The following is a 15,727-nucleotide window of genomic DNA, read 5'->3' as shown; positions in this document are numbered from 1 at the left end:
TAGTTTTTAGTTTTTAGTTTTTAGTTTTTAGTTTTTAGTTTTTAGTTTTTAGTTTTTAGTTTTAGTTTTTAGTTTTTAGTTTTTAGTTTTTAGTTTTTAGTTTTTAGTTTTTAGTTTTTAGTTTTTAGTTTTTAGTTTTTAGTTTTTAGTTTTTAGTTTTTAGTTTTTAGTTTTTAGTTTTTAGTTTTTAGTTTTAGTTTATTTTCGACTTTTTGGTGAGTGACATCACAGGAAAATGAAAAAAAAAGATAAATGATATCAATCTATTTATTTTTCCTCTGGCGGCAAATATGCGTCCACGGGTGGTGGTGGCAAATATTCATTTCGTGGAGCAGAGCTGCAAACCGTTTTGGTAACTTCGTTGTACACGGTCTGGGCTGGAAGAATCTGCGGTGGAAGTGTTACAGTTTGGTAGACGACCTGGGGTGGACTTTGCACTGTGAGCGTTTGGGTCACCGTTTCGTAGACGGGAACCTGCACGGGGTAGCTCGCGGGGATGTAAATGGTTTCCAGCTCCGATTGCTCCCAAATTGTCGTGTAGACTATCTCCGGGGGAACGATTGGACAGGCTGGTTTCTCGTAATTGTAGCCAAAAAATGGATTGGCTCGAACTGAGGCTAGCAACGATACTAGTAGCAGAAGTGGGAATTTCTGAAAGAGATATATTGTGTTTTTAATCAACGATTTCCAAACAATAGTTGGAAGTTTACCATTTCTAAGAAACCTTCAGAATTGTTCTATATTAGGAGCAAAAAAACTTGCTTGTTTTGCCAACCTCATTCAGTTGATGCAGAGTCAAACTGAGTATATTTTCGGTGTTTTTCTACTGTTATATATATCGTGAGCAAGTTCAAGCTAACTAAGTAAAATCATTGACCATGAATCCAAGAGCTTTTCATTCCCCATTATTGACACGAGTTATTATCATTGCAATACCACCAGCTTTGTAAGGCTATCATTATAACCATTGAGCAAGAATACTGATCAGCCTCCACACTATCTAAACACACCGGTTAATTATTGATTGGTTGCTAAGTGCTCCCGTAAACAAACGCTCAATTTAACGTTGAATTTGAACGATGACGGTGCACCAGAGCTGGGTTCAACCCTGACCACGCCAGACCAAAATTCAAATATCGTGATTTGCAAGTTCAGTCCCCATCCGAACCGGAGTGCCAAGCCGGAAATCCCGTTTGTTACGGCACTATTCATGGGTCCACTGCGAAAGGACGTGTGCCTCTTCCAGAATCCGTTCAAGTTAATCAGGATGCAATTGAGTTATGGTGGCATGAAAATGTTCGCTCAGGTCAGATGTGCGTGTCGTCCCAAAAACAATTTACCATTTTCTGCTAGTAGATTGTGATTGGGATGTCTACATCGTACGTTAGATGCATGGTCTTCGTACTCCGGACATGGGTCATCAATGTTGCGTACTACAACACAATGACGCATGATTACATCGTTAAAGACCACGTCATTAGAGTGTTCCCTGAGCTGGACACAAAAGGCCACGTTGCGCACTCATACAAGTGATGTCGGTGGTACACTTTGTTTGCTACATTAGATATTGGTTTCTCTTAAACGACTTTTTTTGTATTTGTCATTACAACAAATTTTTTTTAACTATCTTTAAAATTTTGAATTTCAAGGCTGTTGTCATTCAACCTTATTGAGTCAAACAGCCTATGTTGGGTATCAGGAATATATTTTCACGGTTGTACCAAAAGAAGGAACTAAACGAAAACGCATTTATCTTCATTTATGCTAGTAGCTTCTCGTTAGAACCAGGATGATGAAAAACTTGATCAATCCACTGATCAGTTAAAACTGTTTCAGTTTTAATTCTTTGTTCTTTTAAATATTAATTTTATTTTTGCATCAGAATCATTATCTCAATATTTGAAATTTAACTTATTCAAAACAAATTATTTTTTTTTCCTAATACACACATAAAATAAATCCTGTCAATGTCGCATCGATACTCTTCTGGCCCCGTAGGCCTAAAGGACGAACAAATCCTCGTTCTGGTCTACATGATTCTGGCGAGCAGTGTGTGCGTACACCTCCATTAGTTCCAACCGATACCATCGAACCGAACGAAACTGAATCCGCCAGACACCCGCAAAAAAAAACCAATTCCAAACCGATGAGGTTCCCAGATAGTAGCTGACGCCGCTGAATATAAATCACCGGGACGTCCGCGCCAGCACACTAGATTCGTTCCGCAGATCTGGAGCAGTTTTTCCTCCGGCCTGCCAAAGCTGGTCTACCCTTCTGGGAAAGCCAAAAGGTAGATCCTGATTAAAGGTACGTTACCTAGACTAGGCTTACTAAAAAGTTTCGAAAAGTTGATTAACATTCAAATTGTTTGCACGCAAAAACAACTTCAAAAACTGAATATGGATCGTTTTTGCCAAAAAAAAGTGAAGAAAATAACAAATTTTTCACTGAATATTCCAGCCCTTAATCAGTCGAAAACTGTCAAGTGGCAATATTTGCCTTCACACATCATTTTTTTCCCAGACTTATCATTCTTTCAGTTGGCAGAGGAGCCCAGACACATGGCGCAAAAAAATCCCAGGCAAATATGCAACATAAACGATGCTACACCAACGATAATAGAGATGAGCTTCCACTTTGGCACTCTACCGGGCCCGGAGGCGAAAAAAGACGGAGCTACGGCCACCAGAACCAGGAAAACAGACAGGCGACACACGCAACTTTCAGGCTCTGTTTTTGCTAGCTGGGCTGTTGAGTTATTTGCTGGGAAAAGGTATTGTATAGTATCTAAAAATCTAAAAATCTAAACATCTAAAAATCTAAAAATCTAAAAATCTAAAAATCTAAAAATCTAAAAATCTAAAAATCTAAAAATCTAAAAATCTAAAAATCTAAAAATCTAAAAATCTAAAAATCTAAAAATCTAAAAATCTAAAAATCTAAAAATCTAAAAATCTAAAAATCTAAAAATCTAAAAATCTAAAAATCTAAAAATCTAAAAATCTAAAAATCTAAAAATCTAAAAATCTTAAAATCTTAAAATCTTAAAATCTTAAAATCTAAAAATCTAAAAATCTAAAAATCTAAAAATCTAAAAATTTAAAAATCTAAAAATCTAAAAATCTAAAAATCTAAAAATCTAAAAATCTAAAAATCTAAAAATCTAAAAATCTAAAAATCTAAAAATCTAAAAATCTAAAAATCTAAAAATCTAAAAATCTAAAAATCTAAAAATCTAAAAATCTAAAAATCTAAAAATCTAAAAATCTAAAAATCTAAAAATCTAAAAATCTAAAAATCTAAAAATCTAAAAATCTAAAAATCTAAAAATCTAAAAATCTAAAAATCTAAAAATCTAAAAATCTAAAAATCTAAAAATCTAAAAATCTAAAAATCTAAAAATCTAAAAATCTAAAAATCTAAAAATCTAAAAATCTAAAAATCTAAAAATCTAAAAATCTAAAATCTAAAAATCTAAAAATCTAAAAATCTAAAAATCTAAAAATCTAAAAATCTAAAAATCTAAAAATCTAAAAATCTAAAAATCTAAAAATCTAAAAATCTAAAAATCTAAAAATCTAAAATCTAAAAATCTAAAAATCTAAAAATCTAAAAATCTAAAAATCTAAAAATCTAAAAATCTAAAAATCTAAAAATCTAAAAATCTAAAAATCTAAAAATCTAAAAATCTAAAAATCTAAAAATCTAAAAATCTAAAAATCTAAAAATCTAAAAATCTAAAAATCTAAAAATCTAAAAATCTAAAAATCTAAAAATCTAAAAATCTAAAAATCTAAAAATCTAAAAATCTAAAAATCTAAAAATCTAAAAATCTAAAAATCTAAAAATCTAAAAATCTAAAAATCTAAAAATCTAAAAATCTAAAAATCTAAAAATCTAAAAATCTAAAAATCTAAAAATCTAAAAATCTAAAAATCTAAAAATCTAAAAATCTAAAAATCTAAAAATCTAAAAATCTAAAAATCTAAAAATCTAAAAATCTAAAAATCTAAAAATCTAAAAATCTAAAAATCTAAAAATCTAAAATCTAAAAATCTAAAAATCTAAAAATCTAAAAATCTAAAAATCTAAAAATCTAAAAATCTAAAAATCTAAAAATCTAAAAATCTAAAAATCTAAAAATCTAAAAATCTAAAAATCTAAAAATCTAAAAATCTAAAAATCTAAAAATCTAAAAATCTAAAATCTAAAAATCTAAAAATCTAAAAATCTAAAAATCTAAAAATCTAAAAATCTAAAAATCTAAAAATCTAAAAATCTAAAAATCTAAAAATCTAAAAATCTAAAAATCTAAAAATCTAAAAATCTAAAAATCTAAAAATCTAAAAATCTTAAAATCTAAAAATCTAAAAATCTAAAAATCTAAAAATCTAAAAATCTAAAAATCTAAAAATCTAAAAATCTAAAAATCTAAAAATCTAAAAATCTAAAAATCTAAAAATCTAAAAATCTAAAAATCTAAAAATCTAAAAATCTAAAAATCTAAAAATCTAAAAATCTAAAAATCTAAAAATCTAAAAATCTAAAAATCTAAAAATCTAAAAATCTAAAAATCTAAAAATCTAAAAATCTAAAAATCTAAAAATCTAAAAATCTAAAAATCTAAAAATCTAAAAATCTAAAAATCTAAAAATCTAAAAATCTAAAAATCTAAAAATCTAAAAATCTAAAAATCTAAAAATCTAAAAATCTAAAAATCTAAAAATCTAAAAATCTAAAAATCTAAAAATCTAAAAATCTAAAAATCTAAAAATCTAAAATCTAAAAATCTAAAAATCTAAAAATCTAAAAATCTAAAAATCTAAAAATCTAAAAATTTAAAAATCTAAAAATCTAAAAATCTAAAAATCTAAAAATCTAAAAATCTAAAAATCTAAAAATCTAAAAATCTAAAAATCTAAAAATCTAAAAATCTAAAAATCTAAAAATCTAAAAATCTAAAAATCTAAAAATCTAAAAATCAAAAAATCTAAAAATCTAAAAATCTAAAAATCTAAAAATCTAAAAATCTAAAAATCTAAAAATCTAAAAATCTAAAAATCTAAAAATCTAAAAAACAAAAAATCTAAAAATCTAAAAATCTAAAAATCTAAAAATCTAAAAAACAAAAAATCTGAAAATCTAAAAATCTAAAAATCTAAAAATCTAAAAATCTAAAAATCTAATCATCTAAAAATCTAAAAATCTAAAAATCTAAAAATCTAAAAATCTCAAACTATTTGAGAAGCTCGGATGTTTCAACAACAATGATCCAAATATTTAAAATTTAGTAGGTGAATTTGATGTTCAGTTTTCTTAATGGGGGTTAGTTAAAACTATCAACATTGTGAGAAATTTACAGCTATATTTTCGTACACTGTTTTGATCACATGCTTTTAAAACTGAAAAAAAAATTTTGAAATTTATTAAAAAAACCCATCTTGATCCACCCTAATAACCCACGGGGCAGTAACAAAAAACCAAGTCACCAGTGTTGATGGTTACCGGCGTATGTGGGCGGGTAGACACAAACAACGGCCCGTACTCGGCAGACGCGTCGTTGTGGCGTCGTTCTCATCAAATGCTTGCGTGTGAACAACACGTGTGCGTATGGCACTATCGCCATGGTCTATCGTTGCACGTGCGAGGGAGACGCAAAAAGATTGCCGGCCCTTGAGCGACGCAAAAGCGCTTGTGCACTTTTCACGTACAAGTTTAGTGTCGCTCCAAGGACCTCGGGTTGAATGCGAGGAGGAAAAGAAGGATAAAAAACGCAAGCTGTGAGCTTTTATGAAGCAATAATTGAAATGGCGAAATGTGAGCAAGTTTGTTGTTTTTATTTGTTGGTGCTTGAATACTGGTTTAATACAAGGTTTATTTATTTTTTATTTCTACAAATTTCTATTTTATTTGTTTGCAGTTTTTTTTTTCGTACACATATTTCTCCCATCTGGACAACCCATCCCGTAAATAATAAATAAATATATTGATTTAAATTAAAACTCACGAGACCCAGCAAACCAATACCATCAACTCTGTTTTTACAGCCTTCCGGTCAAAGGATTCGAATGGATAAATGGCATATCCTGGCCGGGTGGCCCGTTTGGGGGAAAATTAATTTACGGGAAATCGACTGATTACCGGGACGTAACAGGATTAACGGAAATCCCTGGAAGGCTGTTTTTTGCTCGAAACAACCGAGACTGCATTTTTGAACAAGCTGCCTGAATTGGCACTTTTATGCCTACGTGTTCGCATTGGCATTTTCAGGTGTGGAAGGAAAACTCTGGCTTTATGATTAATTTTTCGTGGAAATATTTTATGAACTTTTTAAATTTCGGAACATTCTTTTGAAGAGACATTTTTGAAAAAGTATCATCAAAATACACAAAACATTACTGCCCTTCCACTTTTTAAGATCCAAAATCCACAATTTTTAATGTGGTGCACAATCAATGTGTGAAGTTTATTTTACTCTTCCGCATTTTATTCCAGGAATATCTTTTCGTCGAATTGGAAATCACTCTTCAGTAAGCAACCGACTGACGTTGAAGATAGCATTCAACAATACTGGAATGAAATCCTTTCACCAAACTTTTCCAAACAATACTAATGAAACCCTATATTATTTCCTCAGCAAAAACCCGCTCTTAAGGTGCACTTAGTCTTAACGTTCATCAGTACCATTCATAAGGCCTTAAAACACATCACATAATTCATATTAATTTCCCTGGAAATCTCGTACCAACACACGACAAACCCAACCACACACGTGTGCGCACAAATTGCCCACGGAGGTGGATGATAAAGTTGAATCGTTTGTTGCGTGCGAGTGTTCCTGCCACTTGCTCCACGTGTGTGCCATTTGAGGCGCTTTTCCGGCTTTTTCTTCTTCTTTTAGAATAAGTCATGCAGTTTTGCCCGTGAATACAAACGTGAAATGTCGTCAAGTTGCTGGGCGGAAGCAGAGATATGTATTATATTCATAACACTTTTCCAGCAGGCTTTGCACGTGTGCACACTAACACACGTGAGCTTTATTTTATCTTTCGCGAAACATGCCGACCTGTTTGTTAAAGTTTCTGTTGGATGTGATGGATTTTAAGCATTTAACATCTTTATGTGCTTCGTTTTTTTACGGCAATTCCACGTCAAATCAGCGGGATCAAAATTACATCAACGATTTGGCTCAAAATAGGTCAGGGAGGTCCTATTCTAAAATAACCAGACAAGTATTTTTACAGTGTGTGTGTGTGTGTGTGTGTGTGTGTGTGTGTGTGTGTGTGTGTGCAACCAACCAAACGGGACCACGTGGTCGCTTCCTACAAATTGAGTTGTTTCCATGTATTTTTAGATCTTCATTCTATACATGCAAATAACTCGCATAGGCATTTGGAAGGTGTTAGCTCTGCCGAGCTTCGGTGACCCATTTCTACGCTGGCTAGCCGAGCGCGAGGTCCCTCAGCTTTTATCGACAAGCCCCGCCCTGAAGAACGTTTGCACCAATCGGGTTCAAACGTTATTTAGAACTTCCGAACCCTTGTCAAATGGACAAGGACCCAGCGCGTATATAGTTTGATAGTAACAGTATTCCTAATTCCAGACGTTGCTCACCAAGCCGTGATGGCCTAGTGGTTAGCATTTTTGCTTACCAATCCAAAGGACGGGGGATCGAACCCCGACTCGGGCGACTTAGATTTTTCGTTCATGTATTTTTCGTTCATGTTCAGAGTTTCAAGATTAATATTTCCTATACTTTCTCGTTGGGAGCAGTTGGGACCAGACAAGTATTTTTTACAGTAGTCTAAAAAATTGCGTTGTTTGAAGACTTATACAAACTATTTGAGTCATTCTCCGCCAACTCACAAAACAGATGCCCCGAACTTTGTGCTAAGGGTAACTTTAGTCCCTGATCACGAATCCGAGGTCCGTTTTTTGATATCTCGTGACGAAGGAGCGGTACGATCCCTTCAATTTTTGAACAAGCCAAAAAAGACAATAATTTGCAGTCAGACAGGTGATGATATCCCGGGAAGAAGGTAATACCAAAATTCATACCATTTCAATAACAAATACTGTTAAAATAACAGAAAATGTTATGGAATCTTCTTGAAAAATCCATTTTGGCATAAGAGTTTAATAACAGTGTCAAAAAACGGAAAATGGGAGAATTTTTAAAACTTTTTTAGTATTTTTTTCGATGAAAAATACATTTTTTCGGAATTCTGAGTACGCCATAAAATCGGGCGTCTAATTTTACATAAAAGTCCCTTTGACGCCAAATTTCTATCTCATCACCGTTTCAGGCTGCAAATTATTGAAAAACACCTCTTTTTTTGCATGTTCGAAAATGGAAGGGGTCGTACCGCCCCTCCGTCACGAGATATCAAAAAAACGGACCTCGGATTCGTGATCAGGGACAAAAGTTACCCCTTAGGACAAAGTTTCACGCAAATCGAAGAGGGGTCGGGGCAACTTTTCCTGATTTCATGTGATTTGGTAGAAAATTACCCATTTAAAATGTCTGGGATTCATCAAAATATATTTCAATTTTTTAGTATTTTTTCTAACTTTGCAGGGATATTTTTTAGAGTGCAATAATGTGCTACAAAGTTGTACAGCAGACAATTACAATAAAAATTATATGCAAACACAAGGGGTTTGCTTGTAACCATCACAAGTTATTACGATTTTACGATAACAAAGTTTATAAAAAGTTGGTCGACGTTGATCATGACCGTTTACGGTCACCCACACCAGACACGGACGACGAAATAAAGAGAAACACAAAAAGTAACTTTTTCAAAACTTTATTTTTCGTAAACCTCCTTATGTTTTAACATCAAAACTTTGGTAATGGTCAACTCAACAACTTTGTGGAACATTGTTATACTCTAAAAAATAACTTTGCAAAGTTAGAAAAAAAACACGAAATTTTAAAACGACAATTTTTGATCTAAATGAAGAAATGACCGCTTTGTTAATGCAGATTCGAAAAGTACCGTCATCTGGGGTGAATCGGGACTACAGTCTGAATAGGGACAGCAGTGTTTAGAGCTCTTAAAGATTTTAAATTTGGAAATGGGTATACACATTTTGTTGGACTGAGTCTGTTCTATCCGAAACCAACCAGTAAAATAAAAATATTGTGCTCTAATATGGTTAAAACTGCTGTCCCAATTCGCCCCATGTGTCCCAATTCACCCCAGTTGACGGTATCTACATAACATATGGGTAATTCTCTACCAACTCACACGAAACCGGGAAAAGTTGCCCCGACCCCTCTTCGATTTGCGTGAAACTTTGTCCTAAGGGGTAACTTTTGTCCCTGATCACGAATACGAGGTCCGTTTTTTGATATCTTGTGACGGAGGGGCGGTACGACCCCGTCCATTTTTGAACATGCGAAAAAAGAAGTGTTTTTCAATAATTTGCAGCCTGAAACGGTGATGAGATAGAAATTTGGCGTCAAAGAGACTTTTATGTAAAATTAGACGCCCGATTTGATAGTGTACTCAGAATTCCGAAAAAACGTATTTTTCATCGAAAAAAACACTAAAAAAGTTTAAAAAACTCTCCCATTTTCCGTTACTTGACTGTAAAAAATTTTGGAACATGTTGTTTTATGGGAAATTTAATGTACTTTTCGAATCCACATTGACCCAGAAGGGTAATTTTTTCATATAGAACAAAATTTTTCATTTTAAAATTTCGTGTTTTTTCTAACTTTGCAGGGTTATTTTTTAGAGTGTAACAATGTTGTACAAAGTTGTAGAGCAGACAATTACAAAAATTTTGTTATATAAACATAAGGAATTTGCTTATAAACATCACGAGTTATCGCGATTTTACGATTTTTTTTTTTGAAAAAGTTACTTTTTGCGTTTTTCTTTGTTTTGTCGTCCGTGTCTGTCGCGGGTGGCCATGAACGGCCATGATCGATGACGACCAACTTTTTCAAAACTTTTTTTTCGTAGGGTGAGCATTTTAATGACACAACAATTTCTACACCTAAGTAAATTTTATCAATGCACCCGAATCTTTTCGAAAAACAACACCAGCCAGCTTGAACGAACCACAATATTTTGCTTCAATCGTACAAACAAAAGCTGTCACAGAAAAAAAAACACACGCAACTTCAAGCTCAAAATTTGCCTAAGCTTGAATAGAGATTTCCCTGGTCTCGTGTATATGATAAATTGAGTTTGTCATCCGGGGGGGAACACATGTGAACATCATGTGGTACATGACATCTGGAGCAGCGCAGATAAACATTATCTGTTCGGCACAGACAGCGTAGTCAACCTGGGGTGAATTTTGATTGAGAGACTGACACACTGCCGAAGAAAAGGTAGGCTAGTCTCAAAATAACTGATGACGCAATGCATGGATGAGTTTGTCCAATCTCAGTTTAAGAACTTTTATTTGAAAAAAATATGAATTTTTCAGTCAAAAAGCCACATTGAACCAATTAACTGGCAACTAATTGAACTTTTCAATTTGTTTCAGATCATTATAGTCAAAATAAACTTCTGCATTCCTGGAAATTATGCAACTGAAATTCCACAAACCACAATCCGTAATGAGCTGTGAGCAAGGCCGAGCTTTTTTGTTTATAAAAGCAATCTTTTTTTGTTGTAAACCACAGCGGACAAATTGACCATTGACCAAGGTAATTATTGTTTGGTGTCTCACTGATTGATTGGAACCTCGATAAAAACCAATCAGCGACTTTAAAATTAAAAATAAATCCGAAATGGACAAGCTCGTAGAATGTGACATCTGCTTTAAGTCGAAAAATTATACTCAACATTTCATAAAGCTTTTTCTCTGAACCGGTGGAAACCATAACAGACCATACGCATTACAATCCAGCACCATGATGGATAGGATTCATCATGTGAACTGGTCAACATTATGACTGCGTTGACATTTGTTAGCGTGATACCGTTCACTGAAAACAATAAACTTTGTCTAAGGTACATTTTTTTTTAAACAAATAAAAAAAAATATGATCCTTCGATTTCTCTCTTTTTCTTAACTCACACGAAATCGGAATGAAAGTTACCCCGACATCTTCGATTTGCATGAAACTTTGTCCCAAGGGGTAATTTTTATCCCTGATCACGAATCTGAGGTCCATTTAACGATAACTCGTGTTTTTAAATAATATGCTGCCTTAAATTAGACTCCCAATGTGATGGCGTACCCAGTATTCCGAACAAACGTGTTTTTCATCGTAAAAAATACAAGGATTGGTATAACATTATTTTAAACCCTGTTTTTTGTCATTTGTAATTTGTAAACTATGTTCTACAGTTCAGTCTGTAGAGCAGACCATTACAAAATTTGTGATGTCTAACCATACGGAGTTTCTTGTAACCATCACGAGTTATCACGATTTTACGAAACAAGTTTTTAAAAATTTCTCTTTTTTTACTTGGCAATTGAGATCTACAAATAGACATGGCGGGCGTCGTTGGTGGCAAATGACTGTTACCAATTCACAACTGATCTAGTTTTAGCAATCATGATGGACCGTGGTGTAGGAGTAAGCGTGTCTCTCACCCAGTCGGCCTGGGTTTGATCCCAGAAGGTCCCGGTGGCAAATTATGAGACGAGATTTGTCTGATCACGCCTTCCGTCGGACGGGAAGTAAATGTTGGCCCCGGACTAACCTAAAGGTTAGGTCGTTAGCTCAGTCCAGGTGTAGGAGTCGTCTCCCTGGGTCCTGCCTCGGTGGAGTCGCTGGTAGGCAGTTGGACTAACAATCCAAAGGTCGTCAGTTCGAATCCCGGGGTTGATGGAAGCTAAGGTGTAAAAAGAGGTTTGCAATTGCCTCAACAATCAAGCCTTCGGACACCTAGTTTCGAGTAGGAATCTGGCAATCGAGAACGCCAAGGCAATGCTGTAGAGCGAATAATTTGATTTTTTTTTATGTTTTTTAGCATTCATACATACTGATGATAAGGGAAACACCACTAGATCGTCGAATCCTATGACAGGTAGTGCACACTGATAGAAATCCTGTTAGCCAGCGGTTCGCAACCTTTTCTTGGCTGGGTAACCCTTTTCGTTTTACTTCAGCAGCTGGTACCTCTTCCCTTAGTATTCCAGTATTACATGTTTTTTTTTTGTTTTTATGAGTTTTATTAATATTGGATTTGAGCCATACCTTTAAAAATAGTAATTTAATAAAAATTTTAGCTGCTCAAAATGCCTTGAGCTTGAAATATTTTTTTGGATTTTTACAAACTTTTCTCTCATATTTTTTTAATAAAACACATGTTTATAAATAAAATCAAATGGTTGAGAAAATACTGCTTTCTTTTTTTAACATTTTTGATGATTTTTTTCATTACTGATATATAGGCCACGAAAAATATTTCAAAAGGGTGTATTGTTTGATGATTTTGAAGAAAAGTTTTTATCTTGAAGTTTATTTAAAAAAAACATTGTTGTTTTTGTAACTAAAATGGGGTCGCAGAACTCGAATTTGATGTTAAAAGTTATTCAATTGCAACTAAACCTAATAGAGATTTGGAGGTCCTTTCAGATATGTATTGATAAATTTGTTTTTCGACTCAATTGGTTATTTTAAAAGCTTATTACAAGTAGCAAATTTAAGAAAAAAAACCTACAAAATGTGTTTAAATTTATTAAACTGAAAAATCAAAAAAACATTTTTTTGCTCGGGATTCGATTATCTCATAGAAGTCCCAAACAAACCTTCGGATAGTCAAACTTCGGATAATCGCGGCTTCGGATATTCGAGTCTGCACTGTTTCTTATTATTTGTTTGTTTGAGTCTGCACTGTATCTTATAAGGTAACACATACAAAAAAAAATGTTCCTAAATTTCCTATTTTTTGGAAAACTATTATTTAAGCAGGTCGAACCAACCTTTTGATGGCATTTTGGCAAAAAAAAATTAATCAAAATAAAGTAGGAATCCCTAAAACGGTTCTTTTATTAAAATTCATAAAATTTGATAAAGAATAAAAACACATTTTTTCGACTCAAATAATTTTTCTGAGTGATTTGCCGATGCTTAAAAAAACGTATTTTTAAAATCATAGCTTGACCAACTCGCTTGTCATTCACCATCTTAAAGTACCGTAAACCGGGGTGACTTTGATAGGATTTCAATGTGTTTTTGGAATATTTTCCAACAGGAAAGGTTTTTCTCGAAATTATTATTTTTAAAACAAGTAATGGGGTCCGCCACACCAAGTCCATGCACTATTTTGGAAAAAAAGTTTTTTCAATAGTGTCTAGAAAAATAGTTACGTTAAAAATTATTAGTTTAAATTCCGGAGTGACTTTGATAGTCATAGTTTTTCTTGTTAAAATCATATTTAAAGATGTTCAATCATTATTTTTACGTTAAATGTACCATCACTAAAGTAGCTGATATAGTTTTAAAGAAAAAAAAAACAATCTTTATATTTAGTTAACTTAGTTTATAAGCTTTTTAACAAAAAACATATAAATGTTATGTAAAATTGTTAATAAGTGCAAAATTCGAAGCACAAATCACAAGTTTTCACGTTTTACATGCAATTTGTTCAACTTAAATTGCCTATAAATTTGGCGATTATTTTAATTGTGTTTCAAAACCACATATTTTGATACATTTATATTTATTATTCACAAACTTATTTAACCTTCTCCTAGTGGAAAATTGTCCAAAGAATCCGAAAATGCATTCCGTTTTCCAAAATCGTGACACTTTGAGAAGTTTAAAATAATTACTATCATCAGCATTTTCTTAACTATAGTTAAATAACCTTTTAAACATTTCAAAATTTTATGAAAAGTTCTTTTTGAGGTGCTTTGAACACTTCTCTACCACGGTTAGTATGATTCTAAGCCATTCCGTACGTATTTTAATTGTACTCTTCATTTTGTGGAAAAATCACAAACCTATCAAAGTCACCCCCGGCTATCAAAGTCACCCCGTTTTACGGTAAAGATTTTCGAAAAATTGTATAGCCTATGGGAAAATAAATGATGCAAAATAGCTTATTTTGGCACAAAAAATAAAATACTTAGTTTAAAAAATATATTGCGTTAATTTCTTTGCTTCAAATCAGTTTGTTGATTTTCTCTCAAATATTTTGTTTAGAGTATTTTTCAAATATCCGCCATTACGGGGTTTGTCTTCCGGTACCCCCTGAGACCACTTGTGATACCCCCAGAGTAACATGTACCCCAGGTTGAGACCGCTGCTGTAAACTAATTCGGTAATTCTATGTTTTTGAATTCGTAAACACTGAAATGTTTCCAAAATCGTTAACATTTTTCTCGATTTCGCTGTAAATGTTTTCAAAATCGACAAAATTGTTGTTCAAAATCGGATAAAATGTTGACGATTTTGGAAATATTTCAGTGTTTACTAATTCGAAAACATAGAGTTATCGGATTAACTTACATGGTTTCTACCCGTGCAGATAGATTATTACAGTCCTGTTGAGTGTTAAAAACATCAAAGCCAAATCAAATGCATCGCCCTAACAGTCTTCGCCTGTACCTATCAGGGTGGCATCTGCAGCACGAGAAAACCTCCGACAGTTTTCCATTTATGGACACACGGAACCTGTAGGAATGATTGTGGTGATGTGTGTGTGTGTGTGTGTGCTGCGGCAGCTGCTTCCCGGTCGGGGTGAAAGAGAAAGAAAAACCCCGGAAATCCTGATTCATTTATTCTCGTCAGAACAATGAACGTGGTGGTGGAGCAACCCAGCAGCATTCGGGGGCGACATTCATTAGGCGAGAAAGGAAGCAAGAAAGGATATTCCCCCTCCCGTGAAGGCAAGCAATTTCTGAATGTCAGACCTTGATGGTGGTGTCATTTGTCAGAATCTGATTTGGTTTCTTCTTTTTTTCTTGCGACCTCCGTGGACCGGACGCATCCGGTGTGGAAGGATGTCAATCTAGCGGTTGGTTGTTACGGGGACAAAGAAACCTTAGGATTAACTTTGTTGAATGTTTGAATGCACTTTTTTTTGGTACAAATAGGTTATTTTTTTTTAATTTTTGATCCTGAATCAAAATTGACATTTCAGGCTAAATTGATAACAGAATTATTTTCATTTTTTAAAATATATTTTCATAATGATCTAGTACTAACCATGTACATCTAAAAAAACAGACAGACATCATGTAGCTTAGTATCAAAACATGCAATTTCCTACCTCAAAACCTATTTTCAAAATACCGTTGAATGCAACCACCAAAATTAACCCAAAAGCACTGCTTTTGAAAGGTTTCCTGCAACAAACCTGGTATGGAGTATGTTTGTGGCGTTCGTATCGAATCATATCATACTCGGCGGTCAAACGCTGCTCACTGCAACCTCGCCCACAGGACCCAGCAACAGCAGCAGCATCGGCTTCGATTATTTCCCCATGAATAGGCTTAGGAAGCTCATAGAAAATTCATACAACCGGTAGTCTCGCAGTCAAGTCTGATGAACCCGGACGAACTGTGGCGCGGCCAACCAGCCGGCATCGGAAAATCGGATTTGGTCTTGTGCGAGCCTCAAATGGAGTACTGAGAGTACCAGGCTGCGGACCCCGCTTCCATTCCGGGTAGTGTGATAATCTCTTAATTATTAAACAATCGTTCGTCCCTTGGCGCTGGCGCTCGGGAAACCAAGATCTTGAGGTTAGGGCTGGTTGGGGTAGTTGGTACTTGCTTTGGTTTATCGCCACTTTGGTAGATA

The 15,727-nt window shown here is 33.6% G+C and overlaps 1 protein-coding gene across 1 annotated transcript; it reads right to left on the bottom strand.

The window, feature by feature from the left end:
- Positions 1-267: 267 nt before the first annotated feature.
- LOC119766397 lies at positions 268-15,394 on the bottom strand. Its single transcript, XM_038250913.1, has 2 exons — positions 15,285-15,394; positions 268-651 (listed from the first exon to the last, which is right to left on the bottom strand). The coding sequence occupies exons 1-2, from the start codon at positions 15,321-15,323 to the stop codon at positions 268-270; spliced, it is 423 nt and encodes a 140-aa protein (XP_038106841.1). The 5' UTR covers positions 15,324-15,394.
- Positions 15,395-15,727: the final 333 nt, after the last annotated feature.

Source organism: Culex quinquefasciatus, chromosome 2, assembly GCF_015732765.1.
Source record: "Culex quinquefasciatus strain JHB chromosome 2, VPISU_Cqui_1.0_pri_paternal, whole genome shotgun sequence".
Lineage (NCBI taxonomy): Eukaryota > Metazoa > Arthropoda > Insecta > Diptera > Culicidae > Culex > Culex quinquefasciatus.
Note: the sequence above shows the minus strand (reverse complement) of the source record. Positions and strands in the feature narration are given on the sequence as shown.